General features: G+C 49.4%; 2 protein-coding genes across 2 annotated transcripts in view; both read left to right on the forward strand.

Annotated features, from left to right (window-relative positions):
• Positions 1 to 16,894, forward strand: part of HOXA3 (homeobox A3) — a 31,686-nt gene that overhangs the window by 8,137 nt on the left and 6,655 nt on the right. Inside the window, exon 2 of the mRNA XM_080932027.1 lies at positions 9,029 to 9,111. The gene's annotated coding sequence lies outside the window, so the exon portion shown is untranslated. The remainder of the gene's footprint in view (positions 1 to 9,028; positions 9,112 to 16,894) is intronic.
• Positions 1,297 to 3,206, forward strand: HOXA4 (homeobox A4; the record flags this gene model as incomplete). Its single annotated transcript, XM_080932029.1, has 2 exons — positions 1,297 to 1,807; positions 2,299 to 3,206. The coding sequence occupies 2 exons, from the start codon at positions 1,297 to 1,299 to the stop codon at positions 2,643 to 2,645; spliced, it is 858 nt and encodes a 285-aa protein (XP_080788155.1). The 3' UTR covers positions 2,646 to 3,206.

Consider the following 16,894-nt stretch of genomic DNA (forward strand, 5'->3'; position numbering starts at 1 on the left):
TGTTAATAATGGCATAATTAGTTTACCCATCAAATTTCAATTACCAAATGGCAGGCAACAGTCCCTTCTCCCTCCTTTCCGGAGCTGCTGATATCGTTAAAATGCTAATTTTCAGCAATTCAGAAATTGCAGGCTGGCCTGTAAATATAGCCCTTGCTCTAGAAACTGCCTGAGGAAACACCATCCAAAAGGAGAAGGGAGGGAAACGTTAGAAAAGACCGATTGACAATCAGACCAGGAAGGGTCTTATTTGATCTCAAACTTGGTTTTGTTAGTTGGATGTTCTGAAAGGCGAAGTTACTGGATTCGAGGCCGTTTTGTGCAGGCGTAGTCTGTCTATTCCCACTCTAGGGCGGAGGTCTCACAATAGCTCCTAGTAAAGGAGGCAAGTTTAGCTCTCTCTTCAGTACCTCCATCAACTGCCATATAGAAAGGTTCCAAATCTTTAAATGAAAAAATGATGTACAAATTCTGCGTCTGAAAAAAATAAAAGAAAAAAAAAATAAGTATCCTCGCTTGCTGTATTTCCTTGACCGGATTGTTCAGCGGCCCATCCACCCATCCTCCCTGTGCAGCTCCAGCCTGGCTTCGCAAAGCAGGGACTCCCCAGCAGCAGGGTGGATGTGCAAGGCGTAGGCAAATAATCAAAGGGCGAGAAAAATGGGTCTGTAGGTCTCCTTCATTTTATTCCAGGGCTAGGATAAAAAGCCAGGGTCAGCCTCTTAGTCCCAGTGCCTTTCCCTCTCCTGGAGGGCCTCGAACCCTCGGAGGAGCACCCGAAGCCTGTTTGGACTGGAGGGCAGCGCTGAGCCGTGGCGACCAGCTGCCCAGAGGCCTAGGACAGACGTGGGCAGGAACAGGGCTCGGAAGGACCCACAGTCAAACAGGCCCCAACTTCTCAGCCGGAATCCAAGTTGGGGGGCCCGAGGACCGCAAGCCCACGCTCGCTCCTCCCGCCCTGGTGGTTAGCAGCATCCATCACGCATTCCCCTCCGCGCGTTTCCTGATCCGGGTCCGCGCGCGCGGATTTCCCATTGGCCGGATCGCAGCACGTGGGGGGCTGGGGGCGGGGCGCGCAGGGCCACGGGGAGCGCGCGGGGGCGGGGGAGGAGCGGCGCGAACTTCGGCGGCTACAGCGGGAGGGGGAGGGGCAGGCGTTTGACAGCGGGGGGAGGGGCGGGCGCCGGGGCCGGGGAAGGGGGGGATGGGAAGCGCGGCGAGAGGGGGAGGGGCCTCGGCAAGCGCAGAAAAAACGACACCGCGAGAAAAATTAGTATTTTTGCACTTCACAAATTAATGACCATGAGCTCGTTTTTGATAAACTCCAACTACATCGAGCCCAAGTTCCCTCCCTTCGAGGAGTTCGCACCGCACGGTGGCCCGGGCGGTGGGGACGGCGGCGTGGGCGGGGGTCCCGGCTACCCGCGGCCTCAGAGCGCCCCGCACCTGCCGGCCCCGAACCCGCACGCGGCCCGCCAGCCCCCCGCTTACTTCGCGCCGCGGGCGCGCGAGCCCAGCTATCCCGGGGGCCTGTACCCCGCGCCCGCCGCCGCCTGTCCCTACGCCTGCCGCGGGGCCAGCCCCGCGCGACCCGAGCAGTCCCCGGTCCCCGGCGCGCACCCCAGCCCGGCCCCCGCGCCCCCTGCGCCCCCTCGGCGCTGCGCTCCCGGCCCCACCACCCCGGCTGTCGCGACGGGGGGCAGCGCCCCCGCGTGCCCGCTGCTGCTGGCGGAGCAGGGCCTGGCGGGCCCGAAGGGCAAGGAGCCGGTGGTGTACCCCTGGATGAAGAAGATCCACGTGAGCGCCGGTATGTGGCGCCGCCGGGAGGGCAGCGGGCGAGGGGGCGCGGGGCAGGGCACGGGGAGGGGACCCCCATCTGGCCGGCGCTTTGGCTGTGGGTGTGTACGCGGCGCCCGCAGCCTGGTCCTAACGTGAGAACCCTTTTGTACCCAGGGTCCCTTTATCCTGAGATTTACGAGACGCCAAACTGTTAGGGCAGTAATTATAGCCCCCATAAATTTAATTGCCCTGGCAGAGGCTCCCGGCCATGTGTCTTTGAAGCTTTTCTTCAGCCCCAATGCCCAGCACCATTCTTTATGGCTCTCGGGTGTTTCCCGTTGTCAATAGCCTGTGAAACATTTTCTTTGCCGCTTTTATGTATCTTGTGTGAACTTGGTGTCAGGTTATTATATAATGATGATGTCCAATTGCTCTTCCCCCACCCCATATCCTCTCCTCTCCTTCCCTTCCACTCCTTCCTCTTTGGCCTTCTCTTTCGGGGGGGATTCTGGCGTTCAGTCAACCCCAGTTATAACGGAGGTGAGCCCAAGCGCTCTCGAACCGCCTATACCCGGCAGCAAGTCTTGGAGCTGGAGAAGGAATTCCACTTTAACCGCTACCTGACCCGGCGGCGCCGCATCGAGATCGCCCACGCGCTCTGCTTGTCCGAGCGCCAGGTCAAGATCTGGTTCCAGAACCGGCGTATGAAGTGGAAGAAAGACCACAAACTTCCCAACACCAAGATGCGATCGTCCAACCCTGCCTCGGCCCCTGCCGGCCCGCCTGGGAAAGCACAAACTCACAGCCCACACCCCCATCCCCACCCTCTCCCTGGTGTGTCCACACCCATCCCCTCGTCCTTATAATCTAGAGACCTAGATCAGTTCCTGTCACCTATGTGCCCAACTCATCTCCTGCTCCTGTCTTCATATTCTCCTCCTCGAGTAAACCTGAGACACCAAAACAAAATCCAACTTGCTGGAAACCATAACCAAAAAAAAAAAAAAAAAAAAAAAGAAGACATTATCCTATCCCTGGTTGGTGTCTGTGTGTGACCCCCCCCCCCCAAGAGGATGTCTGTCCTGATTACTGCTTAGTGGAACAACCTGCTGACCTGGACAACTTGGCCAGGTTTGCGCACCTGTAAGGAAGTACTGGGCATCTACTACCTTTGAGTCAGCCAGTCAGCACGTGCTGACAGGGGACGTGTACGTGTATGTGTGTTGCAGGCAGAAGAATCAGGCTGTTTTCCAGAGCCCCTACCTTCCTCTTCTGCACTGAGGCAGCTAACTTGAGCTTTACTGAGTAGACATTGTGGACCTCGACAGATTATTTAAATTCTCAAAGTGTGTAGACCTCGATGGTAGTGTGGCATGTGGTTTCCTCTCCTTGCATTTATTTAAGGTACAGTTATAGAGATATTGTCGTTCTTCTTCTGGGCAAAGGCTTGGGGAGAGGGAAATGCATTTAGACCCACTAGCAACTGTACAGAGCGATATGGTTGTATAAAGAGAAATGTGCTAAGAATAAACTTCTGTTTATAAGATATTAAAAACCTAAGAGACAGATTTGTGTGTGTTCTAAGCTTAAAAAGAAACCAAAGCAAACCACCCCACGCCTTCTTTTGGTTATTTGACCTAGTGTGCAGAAGCCTTGTAGATGGGGTGAGCTGGGGTTACATTCTGAGTACACTCACAATGAGTGTGTGTGTGTGTGTGTGAGTGTGTGTGTTCAGCTTGATCTGAATTCTTGCCAAGCTTGACCCACTGTGGAAGTGTTCCAAAAAGCAGGGAGCCTCTTGAGTCCTGAGAGGGCTCCTCTTCTTTCCAAACTTGGCTAGGCTTTCAGGCTTCAAGTCTCTGAAAGACACAGACTCTCTGTCCTTAGTGAAAGGTGAGACCTCGCAGAGGCCTGGAGTTCCTGCAGCTGTTCTGTAGGCTGAACTCTGAGCACACTTGGAAACACGCATTCCCTTGGCATTTGCTACACCTTCACACTTAATCTGCCTGTTTCCCTGGAGATAAAAAATAGTTTATGCAAAGGGTTGAGATTGCCTTTTGGTTTTTGGCTGGTCTTAAGGTCTTTGCGCTGAGCACAGCTTGGGAATTTCTGTTTGCTTCTCTAAGAAGCGCTTGTAGAGTAAAGTGAACTTTCCCACCACATGCTCCAAAGTACCCTAGGAGAAAACAAGAAATGTAATGGTACCCCAAAATGCACACTAAGCAAGGTAGATCTGGAAGAGTTCACTGTGGGAAGGAAGCCAGACTAATCTGGTCCACTTTCCCCAAATGCTCTGCGGTATTTCTGTGCACTCCCAGAGATCCAGAGCTTTAAAAACACGTAAACTCACCTCTCAATTTCTGTAACCCTAGTATTTGTACAATGGTTGAAATTTGGTGTTCAGACATGCCCCCCTCCCTCTGCACAAAATATTAGAAGTACCAACCTGGCCTTGAAGCAGTTTGGGGGATTTTTATAGTAAATGAGAGACAGACAGACAGAGCTGTTTATCTACCTCTGCAATGTCAGACGAGATTTTCCATAAGTGGGGCCAACCTAATCACCCATGCTCCCCTAAGTATGAGCCAGGGAAATCTTTTCTTTACCTATAGATAATCCAGTTTTTAGAAAGAATCAATGGATTCTAGCCTCTGAGAGGCCAAGAAAATTCATGGGGAAAAGAGTGCACACTCACCTCCTTAAGTTAGAAAGAAAGGGCATAAAGTGTATTTTATAAGGTGTGAACAGGCACTGAGCATTTCTGGAGCAAATGTAGCTGCTGCTACAACTTATTAGCACCCCCCCCCACTACATGCACTTGTAAAGCAAAATTAAATCACACTGAAAATAGCAATTTCCCCAGGAATCATTAATCACCTCATACAATAATACTTCTTTGTAATTCAACAGCAATTCTGAAAGGCATTCTCTGGAAAAAGTCTTTGGAGGAGGGAGGAATCTTGTAAATAATGCTTTCTCTCAGGCAAGTAGGCAGCATTTTGGACACACACGCACACATGAGCACACACACACATATGATCACAGACAACACTCAGTGGAAATTGAACATTAACCCACAAAACCTTAGTTTAGTTTTCTTTCTTTTTTTAACTCAGATTTTCATCACATAAGGTAAATTCTTATATTTCTCCTTAGTGGGGAAGGATGGATCTGAAAGACTCACTGGCTTCCTAGAAATGATGGTAGGTAGGACATCTTTTACTTGTCCATTCAGAAAAGAAAGTGAGAGTCAAGACCACCCTTTTCTGCTGGTTTGGGATAAGGTAGCAGTTTTGTATTGACAATGGAAAGTATTGGTATTTTGTAAAACCAGGATTATTGAAAATGCTACACATGATTATGCCATTTCTTTCTGGCAGGTATTTTGTTTGTGATTCAGCCTTTAAGAGAGTGTGCTGTGACAGCTTAGAAAATCTCACTGTGCAGCTAAAATCCTTCATTGTCTGCTCTTTGTCAGGGCAACCATAAGAGTTCACCAAGAGGACAAATTTTCTATCCCATTAATTGTTTTTTCTTAAACAAACCTACTAGTCCTTCAAACCCTTGACCTTTTAAGACAGTATTTTGTGTAAGCTGTGCCGTTCTCTTCCCAAAATGACTTTGGCGCATGCTCTTCTGTCCCCTCTCCCTTTATGTCCCCTCTCCCTTCAATCCCCGCTTATCCGATTTAGTCACAGAGCCAAGCTGTGCATGACTCTGGAGAGAAAAGTTTTGTCAACATCTGAAATCAACCTAAACCGGATAGGAGACACTTTCATGGTCACAGTTTGAATTAAGTACTTAACGCTCTCCCCCTTGAAGAAAAATGGCAGTTTGCAGGCGTTCTTTGCTAGTTTGGCTGAAATCTACGATATACCCGGTGTTTTATTATAGCAGGAATTCATCTGTGACAGACACAGTGGAGTACTTAATACCCAGGATGGAGCTCGTGGGAAGATGACTCAGATATATATGGGTGGGTCCACTCTCATTGTCTCTGTCTTCATACCAACGATCCTGGGGTGCCCTAGTCCCTCTTCTTCCCCTTCTCCCATGTCTCCCGGGCACCTCCCTTCTCCTAAGCCCTTACACTGTGCCACTGTCTCCTGCTGTTTTCCCTCAAGCAGTTCCAGCAGAGAAACAGATTAGCAGCATCAGCAACACTTTAGAGGGGAAGGAGAGACACCTCAAAGAATAAATGTAGCAAATGACACTTCCCATCCCCGTGAGTGGATCCTGTACAAGCAAAGGCCTTCCTGCTTTCCTATTGGTGTTCCCATCAATAAGTATAGACCTGCAAGGAAGAACTCAGGCTCAGCCTTTCCCAGTGGTGACTCTTCCTGCCACCCCTTTCCTATATTATACACTGGACCAAGAAAAACAAAACACAACTGCTTTGCACCTCAAAGAGGATGGTATGTGCCCAGGTAGTGGTGACACATGCCTTTAATTCCATTACTTGGGAGGCAGAGGCAGGTGGATCTTTGAGTTTGAGGCCAGCCTGTCTACAGAGCAAGTTCTAGGACAGCCAGGGTGACTGTTTTGAAAAAACAAACAAAGAACAAGCAAGCAAAGAAGAACAATAAAGAGGATGGTAGGGAAAGCAGAGGAGGGGGAGGGGCAGACATGGGATAGTACCAGGAGCGTCATGAACCCATCTAACCTGTATCTTCTACCTTGGAACTTCTAATCTGAAGGGGGACACTAAGTGTTCAAGGTGAAAGGGGGCTATTTGCTTCTATTGCCTCGGTTTACAAGAGAGGACACTGAAGCAGTTGAATGACTCTTCAAGTTCCTTTTGATAATGAGTATGTAGGCTGTAGAGGATTTGGCATCACTCTGGATGGACCGGTGCATAGGCATCTTTCTGCTGAAGGAGTTACTCTGTTTTTGTTGGGCTAGACATATATGTATCTAGGCTTATGCTGGTGTGTGTATAGCCTGAAAGAATGTATCATTAATACTGCCCTGGGAGATTATGTAACTAAACTGCCCTCCTTGATCACTGGATTCAGGTAAGGGATGTCTAGTACCTTCCCAGCCTGGTACTAATGACTAATTCTGCTGTGCTCAGTATAACACTTCCATGCTGTTGCCTTTTAGGGCAAGGGTGGTTGTGTTCTGGAGGCCTGGGGAACAAAAAAGCCAAGTATGGGCTTTGGTTGCATCTGACAAAGGTGTGGTGCCTGTTAGAGTAGAGGGAGATTATTGAAATTGTGATCTTTTGTGGTCATGTGACTCATTAAATAATTAATGCAGATCATCAGGAATGGATCTGAGCCGTCAGGGCCGCACTTCTAGGAATGAATCTCTCAGTAGTGTGACTCCAACTTTCTATTTGATTTCTAAATGCACACACCTTCAGATTTATCTCCAAAGGCATTTAACTCCTTCAGGAGGGCAAGCAAGAGCCCTTCGAGGTGGAGAACAGAGCTGTTCGGCGATCACCAGGTCAAAGGCTTTCTTGCAAGATTGCTGGAGGTCAGGGGAGGTTCTGTATCCAGGGAAATGTAAGTTGGTACTCTTTTTTTTTTTTTTTTTTCTTTTGCGGTCATATCCTGGTTTTGGTGACGAAGTGGGACAGAAGCGCAGACAGTTGGTAACGTTCTGATTCACACTGGGGAAGGCTTCAGAGATACCACAGGAGGAGCATGCGGCTTTGTTCAATTTTTCCTGGCGTTCATAAATCACCAGCGCCGGGAGAGTGAGGGAGCAAGTGGACGCCAAAAAAACGCGGAGAGAGGCCACAACGGCTTGCAGCCATTGCAGAGCGAGCGTCTCCCCGTGACTCATTAGTCTGAAGGATTTATGGGGAACAGGAACCATGAATATTAGACTTGAGAATAAAAAGATAGCAACAATAATAAGCGTAATAATTACAAAGCTCCTAAGCTCTCTGCTTGTGATGGTGGTAGTGGAGGAGGGGAAGGAGGAAGAGGAGAAGGAAGAGGAGGAGGAGGGAAAATAAGGGTGGGGGTAGGGGGTGGGGTGAGAACTGGGGCATAGCAGATCTTTCTGGGATGAAGTTGAGTAGCCAAGTACACAGCAGGTAGGCCCCACTCTGATCAGGATCACTCCAGGAGTCCAAGGCCAGGGGTGCTCTCCCCTGGAAGATTAGAAGTTCTACAAAACAAAGGGGCCCAGAATGGATGCTAGCCCTAAGCGCATCCTAGGGCAGGGCAAGGCTGCAGGTGGAAGTGTGGCAGAAGGCAGCCGCCAGTTTGCTGCTACCCTTCAGCATTCTCAGAGGCTTTTAAGCCCAGAGTCAAGCGATTCCCCAGCCTCTTGGTGGTTCTCGGCTGGTGGCTGTCAGCCTGATTGCATAGGTGTAGGATAAACCCATGGGCTAGTTTGGTGCAGGCTGGCAGGCGGGTAGTGAGTAGTATAGGATCAGGGCTGGAGAAGCAGAAGTCCTGTACATTCTCAGCAGAGGGCTAATGAGCTGGTACTATTCTCTGCCATTTTCTGATGCCAGAAAGCTGTGTAGAGGTACCTTGGCCATTTCCTGGTTAGCAGGCAGAGGGGTGTTGAAATGAGGAGGCGTGATGCTGGTGGTGGCTGGGGGGCTTGCACAGGTATGGCTAGTATGTATTGTCACACACTTTGGTCTTTCTTGGATTCTAGCAGCAGTGGTTGGTCTGTTTTTAATGACTGGGCACTGCTTTATTCCTGCAAGCCCACCAGGAACAAGAAATAGCTTGTCCCAGCACTTGGGTAAACCAGAGGACAAAACCTCCCAATACTGCCTCTGATCCAAGCAGGGGTCTGATTTGCCACCAACAGAAATGAACGCTATTAGTAAGGTTTCAGCAGAATCTGATTGAATGCTTCCAGACAAGGCTTCCCATTGTTTGCAAAAGAAAATAAAGCTTGCGTTCACATTCCCCAAGCTGGGGTACAAGCTGAGCTCTGCCACTGGACCCAGCATCACCAGCAAAGACATCTTACATTTCCTCCCTCTAATTCATCCTTCATCCCCCTAAAGCTATACGAAAGGAAAATAAGATTGTGGGTGCAGAGATGGAGTGTGTATTTGTTTTACAAAAATAAATCACCGTCTTCAGTCCATCTACAGTCTGGAATACTTCGAGCTATGAGTGTGTCTCATGGACCAGTGCCCTGGCGACAACTTCATGTCCGCGTCACCCTGGGGCCACCCTGGCGCCCACACAGGACACACTTCTAACTCCAGTCTTCATACCCTTCCTTCACAACCACTATTCACCCTCTGGTGTTTATTTGTCTGCAGAGTGCCTGAACACGGGAGAAAAAGATTCCCTGAGCACCTGGAATTGGAGACCATTCCTGGTCCAGATTTAACCATCTTTCGAGGTAAGTGTTACACCAAACTCTTCCCCAGGCTTGGGACTTGGCAGCAGGAGGCTGAGAGAAGTGTACCTCCCCCGCTCCTAGCAAGTAGAGCTGGTTGAAAGAGGTTTCGGTCAATATTTAACCTTTGCAGAGTTGGGAGCTGAGCTTCTGGACGGCCATGTGGGCATGAGGCAGACAAAGAGCAGGCTCCAAAGCCTGCAGAAGGCAGACATTGCAGAAGGAAAAGATGAGGTCGGGAGAGTGTGAGGGGCTGTGCTTGTGTCTTCCTACAAGCCCCAAACAGACCACTATACCAAGCTGTAAAGCAGAAACAAGTAGGGGCCAGGGCAGCAAGGCAGCTGCAATGTGGGCTGTGGCTGCGGGTGCTGGAGACTGAGTTTGGAGACTGCCAGCCAGTCCCAGCTCTGGGCTGAGAAGAAAAAACGTATCTCCGCCACCTGCCTTTTCTCTGGCCTCTCTGCAGTCTTTCCAGTGTGTAGGCCTTGCAGAGTCTGCTCCAGTCTCTTATCAGAGCAGGTCCACAGTGCTTCCCACAGCAAAAGCTCAGATCCTCTATGCCTGAATGGTTTTTTCTTTTTCTGTTTGGAACAAGGGAAAAACTCTTTAAAATTCTTTTCAAGTTCTGGCTTAATTTGTTCTTTTAGTTTGAGATGCAGGGAGGTAATTACTGTGGTTTATTACCTTGTAAAAGAGCCATAAATTACGGCCCTGTTTGGGGGAGGGGCTGCTGGAATAGCTTTCAGAAAGCTTGGTATGAACGGATGAGTTTGCTTTGTTCTTTCAGGGGTTAATTTTCTTCTTCTTGTGCTGGGAATGGAACCCAGGACCTCTGAGTATGCTAGGCAGGCAAGCACTCTATCACTGAGCTATGAGATATCTCTAACTCAGGGATTGCTTCTTAAAACCACAACAAAAACAAACTTTTCAAATTTTTGTGTTCTGTTTCCTAGGTCCAAATCCTTCCTAAAATTTGCTCCCCAGAAAGATATTAGATTGTTAATTAATTCCAACATGCTACTCAGTGATGCTCTGCTCTAAGTCTGGAATGTGGTTTGGGATACAATTATTTTATCAGATAGGAAGTAAACAGTCTTAGGAGTGGCGTTACTTTCTCATCTGTGGGCATCTGTATAGATCAAGTATCGATGGAACATTTTAGGAACTTATGACTGCAATTTGCATATCTGCAAATAACAGGACAGTTGTTGATATTAAAAGCTTCAGGAGATACACACAGCCAGAGTGCTTGGAGCCCATTTGCAATGCAGTTGTACCCACAGGAAATAAGTCATGTTAAGTAAGGATTTATCACTTAAGTATAGTTTTGATAGGGAAATCAGATTACAGTGTTTGAGCACAGACATATCTAATCTGCCAACAGCCAGGCAAATATTGACTAATGGTCTGCATGCTTGGTCACCTGCTCCTTCCAGGCCAACTTTCCCTCAATTTGGCTCTGGTGGCCCAGCTCACAGCGTGGGTTCTCAGCCCTGATGAAATGGGGTGAGGGGAAAGGGGCTAGTGACTTTTTCACTGTCCCCCACCCACAGTTTTGCTTCAGCTGCTGGGTCCCTGTGTGGGCTGCCTAATCTAAGCTGTTCTCCCCCCCCCCATATGTTAAATTTCCTTTGACTTCCTCAGATTTCTTTCCCTTTCTCAGCCCCACCCCCATCAATCCTTAATCTTAATTGTTAAGCAGTAGTTGGGGCATCAGTGGGTATGTTGGTGACACAGAGGCTCCAGCATGGCACTGAGTTGCCAGTGGACCTCAGTGAAGCCAAGCCACTTCTCTGAAACAGCACCAGAGGCTGCTACTATTGATTTATGGCCTTCAGAGTTTCAGTTTGCTTGAAACTGTTGAAAGAGTTCTGAAGGGGAGCTCTTCTCATCTCTGATACCTCTGCCAAAAGATAAAAAAAATGACTTGGCCATATTTCTAGGTTCTTTTATGTGGTATCTGAAAAGCTGATTGGTTGTGCATAACTGGGAAATGGGTATCACACAAAACAGAAAGACACAAAAGATGAGTGAACTGAATCCTCGAATCCTTGGAGGACAGAAGAATGTCCCCCAAGGACAGTTTGGAAGCCATCATTTAGTCTGTTTCTTGTCTCTCAAACCTGAACCAGGCAGGCTTGGATTCTTACTTTACAGCTTCTGACTTGGGTCATGGCTGAGAGACTTTCTATAGATCTTCTCTAGGCTGTCCCATAGTCAGAACCTTGGAAGTATGATGCCACCAGCTTAGGCCAGTACTCACTTCCAAGGGGTCAGGTCTCCCTTTTTATTGGTGTTGTTATTTGTAAACAGGCCCTCTTACGGCCTTACATTCCCCCACAGACCCCCTTTTGGGTCCCTTCTGGAGAGAAGATTGGAGAGGCTCACACAGGGTTTCCTGCAGCTGCAGTTAAGCACTTAGAGCCTAACTCTTCAGGTAAAGGACTATAGCACTCTCAAAACATTCCAAGTTCAGAAATGAAAGCAGGGAACTTTTTAGATTCCTGTGGAAAAGTAGAGATGTCCAAGTCACCAAACAGGCAAGAGTAGGGGTGGAGACTGGGCGGACAGTTTATTTGTTTTAGCCAGGTTCTATTGAGCAGAACTAGTTCCCGTCAGCTGGAAATGTGGGGTTGTCTTCCTTGGGGGTGAGTAGACAGAGCAGTCTGAGGGGAGGGTCTCAGGCTGACTGGTAAGTTAGACTCCAGTGGCAGTCAGCACTTCCCTCTGTTTCAGAGGCAATTAGATCATTTCCTCTTACATTTTTCATCTTTGGAAGTATATAATTTCATGTATCACTCAGCTATGCACTGAGGAAACGCATAAGTATGGGTTTGCCTAGGGCATTAGGTCTCTCCAGATTTGGCAAAATCCTGACTCACGGCTCTGTAGAGTACGGCTCTCCTAGTGGGCTGCCTCTGAACAAAACCAACTGGACTTGGAGCAGAGACGGTAACATTTTGTCAGGTAATTATAGGCCTTTGGTTTCATCGGTGGCTGTGGTGTATGGCGTGGGTGTTAGCAAACTCCATACAATTGCAGGCCATAAAGAAGCCCACTGACTGATCCAGTGACCAGCCAGTCATTTCTGGGGTCCTCTCTTGCCTTTTGATATGCTAGTTTGTGGGTCAGAGAAGCCTGGAGGGGGTAGTGATTGGGCATGCTGAATCCAATTTGTCTGGAAAGGAGAAGCCATAGGGAAAGTTAACTGGGCACTAAAGCGACAGACGGCATTGCTGTTCCCTGTGTTTGGAGTGTGTGTAAGTGGAGATCAATGCCTTTGTGTGGTATGCATGTGTGTGGGGTATCCCCTCATGCTCCTTCCTACGGGTAAGATAGAACTCCAACCCTGGACTGGTTAAGGTCCCCTACTTTTCCTCCCACAAATCTAAATGATCCACTGGAAAACCTGGTTTCTTCAGTGATTCTCTATTTCAAATAAAAGGATTTAAGTTGACGTACAACCACGTGAGCACATAATACAGCACATTATTGTGGTATTTGGAGCGGAGACTCAGGCAGGCTTCCTCTGCGATTACGTTTTTTTCTAGATTCTCTTTAGAGAGAGAGCTTCCCCCCCACCCCCACACACCCACCTCCTCTGTCTCATCTCCGTCCCCCTTCTCCGGAGCAAGGGAGCAAGCGCTCTTCCCGCGGGTTGCAGTTTTCAGCTCTCATGGAGTTCTTGCCGATGGGATTCCCGGCCACACCAGGAGGATGGAATTTATTTTAAGGTATTTCCTCTGATTGTTCATATCTAGGGTGAGTTATGGCTGTGAAAGACAGAGGTCAGGAGAGGAGACGCTGGAACATGCACAGGACCCTCACCCTCTGTCTTCCTTTGTTTCTGTTTAGAACTGAAAGCATTTGAAAGATTCCCTGTTCATCCTCAGACTCTGAGTTTAATTCTCTGGAAAGCATTGTGGGGTGTAAAGGAGAGGGGCTACAAGATGGGCCCAGTAAGTCTCTAATATTAGGGTTGCTTTGTCCCACTGCAAACCGCAGGGCTGAAGTCCCAGGAGCTAAGCTCCAGACAGAGGGAGGATTCTCTCAGGCAGCAGAAGTGGCTGCGAGCTGTGGTTAGGAGAAGCGACCGGCAAGAAGCAAGAAGGGGCAGACCTCAGGACAATGGTAGGAGTCAGTAGCCGAGAAGGAGAGTCTCTCTCCATTTGGCCAGTGTTTGCTGAGCAGGATGGAGGGTTAGGGCCGGCCTGAGCAGCCTGAGCGAATGGAAGAGGAAAATCAATGAGGAAAATGTGCAGATGCACTGCCCTGTTATTGATGATGCTTCCAGCCACTTTGTTGGGTTGCAGGGGCAGAGTTCCCCATGCCGGACCCAGTGAGTCTAACCTGGAGGGCACGCCATTGTTTCCAGAGCAATATCTGCCTGGGAGGGATGGAAAAAAGACAACTCAGAGCTAAGAGAAGCTTGGGGTGCTGGTGAGCATGCCAGCTGCCTGGGGGTTTGCTTGGTATGATTTGCAGAAGGAGTTTGGGGCTCAGCTTCCACCAGTGTTTTGGGGTTGGGTGCTGTCTGTACACCCCTAAGCCAACCTGGAGAGTTAAAGAGCCAGCCTGTGCGCTCAGGATGGGAGGTGATTCCAATTCAGTAGCTTTAGTTCTCAGCAAGCAGACACAAACGGTTCTCTGGCTTTACATTCCCTGGAAGGGAACTATTGCCAGTATGGAGGGAGATTAGTTAAACTGCTCCATTCCAAGATACTGGCCAGGCTGGGGCTAATTGGGCTTTGGGGACCTTCTGCTCCTGGGAAGGGTAAAAGTCTTTGGAAAGGGAGAAGAAATTGGTCTTTGCTTTGCTCCTTGAAGCAGATAAAGGGATCTCTGTGAGGAGTTAGGAATGAAATTTACCTTCTTTAAATTAAAAAAAAATCATATTGCTTTATTTTAAAAAATTCAGACCAGGCTTCTTCCACTTGAATGAAAGTTACTTTCACAGGAAGGGTGGATTCTCCCTCCCTCACGCCCACCTCGGTGGTAACTGTGCTTAACTGAGGCCGTTTCAAGCACTCTAAAACACCCCTTGGAAATAAAATGTGAGCTTTAATTGCTGTTCAATTACTTGTCAGCATTTCATATGATTTATGACCCAGTTCTGGTGCATTTTTGACCCAGTTAAAGACTCATAAATAATATAGTTTCACTAGAAAGAAGGAGCAAAGGAGTAGAGGTTTTCGAGAGGCATCTTTTTATTGTGGCTTCAGTACCGGCAAGAGAGTCAATATCTAGCAACAGACTCTCCAAGCTGGTTCTGTATAAAAAGCACACACAGCAAGAAGCCAATAACTGCTTTCACAGAGCACAGTTGGTTTTTTTCTCCCCTCCCAGGAAAGAGCTAAAGCCACTCGGGTTATGGCCAACCTGATTAGCTATAAGAAAGACTGATCCCAAAGTACCAACCTCAGCCTCACCGGCCAGCATATTTCCTCAAGACCTTCCCTCCCCGTCTTTGGATTTTAATGCTACTTTTTGCTAAAAGTTGCTCCTCACCTTCCTCCCGGCTTGCACAGAGAGCCTTGGATCGGTGAGCCCCCTCAGAGATGGGTAGGGCACCCCTTGAATAGCAGAAAGGTTCTGTCAGGCACCTTCGTTGCTCCAAATACTCTTCTGCGCCTGAGAAAATGCTTCTTCTAGTCCCTCTGGAACTCATAGGACTTAGAGAAGATGGGGAAGGAAGCTCAGGGACGCAGAGCAAAGAAAAGCTCGGTGGTTTTGGAAAAGTTGTGTGTGAACTGCAGGATTAGCCTGGAAAGAGTATCAAGTCAATGAACAATTTCTAGAGGTGGAGATCAAATAGCGTATCTTCAGTCACAACACCATCATAATCCTGCTATTATACATTATCAATTTTAATAATCTCGCCTGTGCTTGCTCCAAAGCCAGCCTTTTGGATTTCAGATGAGAAGCGTAAGGCCAGGGTACCCGAAATCTATGGGCCAGGATGCTAGACCCGCATATTGAAATCAGAGCTCTATTTTGCGGGCTGGGGCCCACCGCCCAGAGCCACCTGGGCGCTAGTCCAGGGCTCCTGGAGGCCCTGGTTTGAGTTGAGCTCTCACCCGAGCTCACCCGCGGCTCCTGCAACTCCTCTGGTCCGGCCTGGTCCTGGGGCTTGGGCTGCTGGGCTTGGTTTGGTCCAGCCGGAAAGGTATGCGTTGCATACGCCCTAGCTCTTTGCTCCACGACTCTCAGCCCCTTTGGACCAGACAGTCCAGTCCTAGGTCTGGTTCTCACGGCCTTTCCTGCAGCTGGCTTAGCTGAGAAGGCGGCGAGAGTCGCGTCAGCAGTTTGGAGGAGAAAGTGCGGGTTGATTATTGACCCACGCCTTCTTTCTTCAAATGCCACATCCGACCCTGAGGGTTTGAAGAGAAAATGCCGCCGAGCGGATTTTTGCGGCCGGCTCTCACCTCCTACACGTCCCGGGCTCTTCCCTTTCAAGTTGCGCCGCTGCAATATGCCATAAGAAGCAAGTGTCTGCTGTTTTGTGCTCTGTTTACAGCTTTGGGGAGCCGAGTCATAAATCTTGCCCAGCCATAAATGACAAAAACCATTGGTATGCATGAGGCCACCCTGGCCCGGAGTGCTTTTTGATTTCTCCCTTTCCCCCCTGGCTTTGTTTTTGCTCTAAGGTGACACTTTGACTCCCTGACAGTTTAAACATACTACTTATATTTTTAACACCTTCCTTTGAGAAGGACTCTTGTTGACGCCTCAGAATTGCACGAAATCTCCATTTCTCTCCTTTCTTTTTCTTTTCTCCCCCCCCCCATTCTCTTGCCCTGGAGGAGTTTGCTTCTGAGGCTGGGAAGCTGAGCAGGGCATTGGGAATGACCCCATCCTCTTTAACGTTGTGGCATAAAAGCGAATGTAGGCTTTTGCTCAGCCCCGCAAAAGGAAGGCCATTCAGCTAAGTAGGGGTTGAAATACCCCGGATGTCCATTTGTGTTGGTGTAGAGACTTATCTATCTTCCTCATGGGCTACCTGATCCTGTGTCCGTACTGTGCAATGGGTCCGCAAGAAGTAGAGGTTCAAGTTTCTGAATATCTTTGTGTGTGTCTGAGCCCAGAGAGGTTCATTTCACTGTAGGGACAGTTGTCCATCTCTCCGGGACACTTCCCACCGTTAGGCCTAGAAACGTAACCAAAGGCAGTTGAGTCGCTTTTAGGGGATGTCTAGAAATAGGCCCTACACCATAGGGACTGGTTTTAGGGTGTCTGTCTTGGGAGCGGCAGGTGAAGAAAACTGCCCAAAGTCAGAGCAACTCATTTCTTCTTCTTTTCCCATCCCCCCCACCCCAGAAAAATGTCCATGGCAGGGAATTGCGTGGTTTCTCAGACAGATTCTTAAAAAATAGAACCCCGCAAGAGAGCCCCTTTGTGAGAGCCGTTTGTCCTCATTAGCATAATTTTCCTGGACTTTAGTGACGCCTAGGAAGGAGAGGGAGGGCGTGGGGTGGGGGAGGCCGCCCTCCTCCCGCTGCCGCCGAGCTCGCTCTGCTCCTGTTCCTCCCCTCGCCTCAGCCCCATCCCCCACGCCGGCGCTTCCCTAGCCGCTCTGCTCTCCCCTCCCGCCCGCCCCGGCACCCCTTACCGCACCCCCCGACCGACCCCTGCTCGGCGCAGTATTCATAAGAAACATACCCAAGTCGGTGCCACTAGCCCCGCGGAGCCCGGCCGCGCCAGCGCTCATCTGGGGCCTCGGCCGCGGGTAGGGCGGGGGCGGGCGTGGGGGGAGGGGAGGGGAGGGGGTCCAGCCACCCCAGTCCGC

Source organism: Micromys minutus (assembly GCF_963924665.1).
Source record: "Micromys minutus genome assembly, chromosome: 18".
Classification (NCBI taxonomy): domain Eukaryota; kingdom Metazoa; phylum Chordata; class Mammalia; order Rodentia; family Muridae; genus Micromys; species Micromys minutus.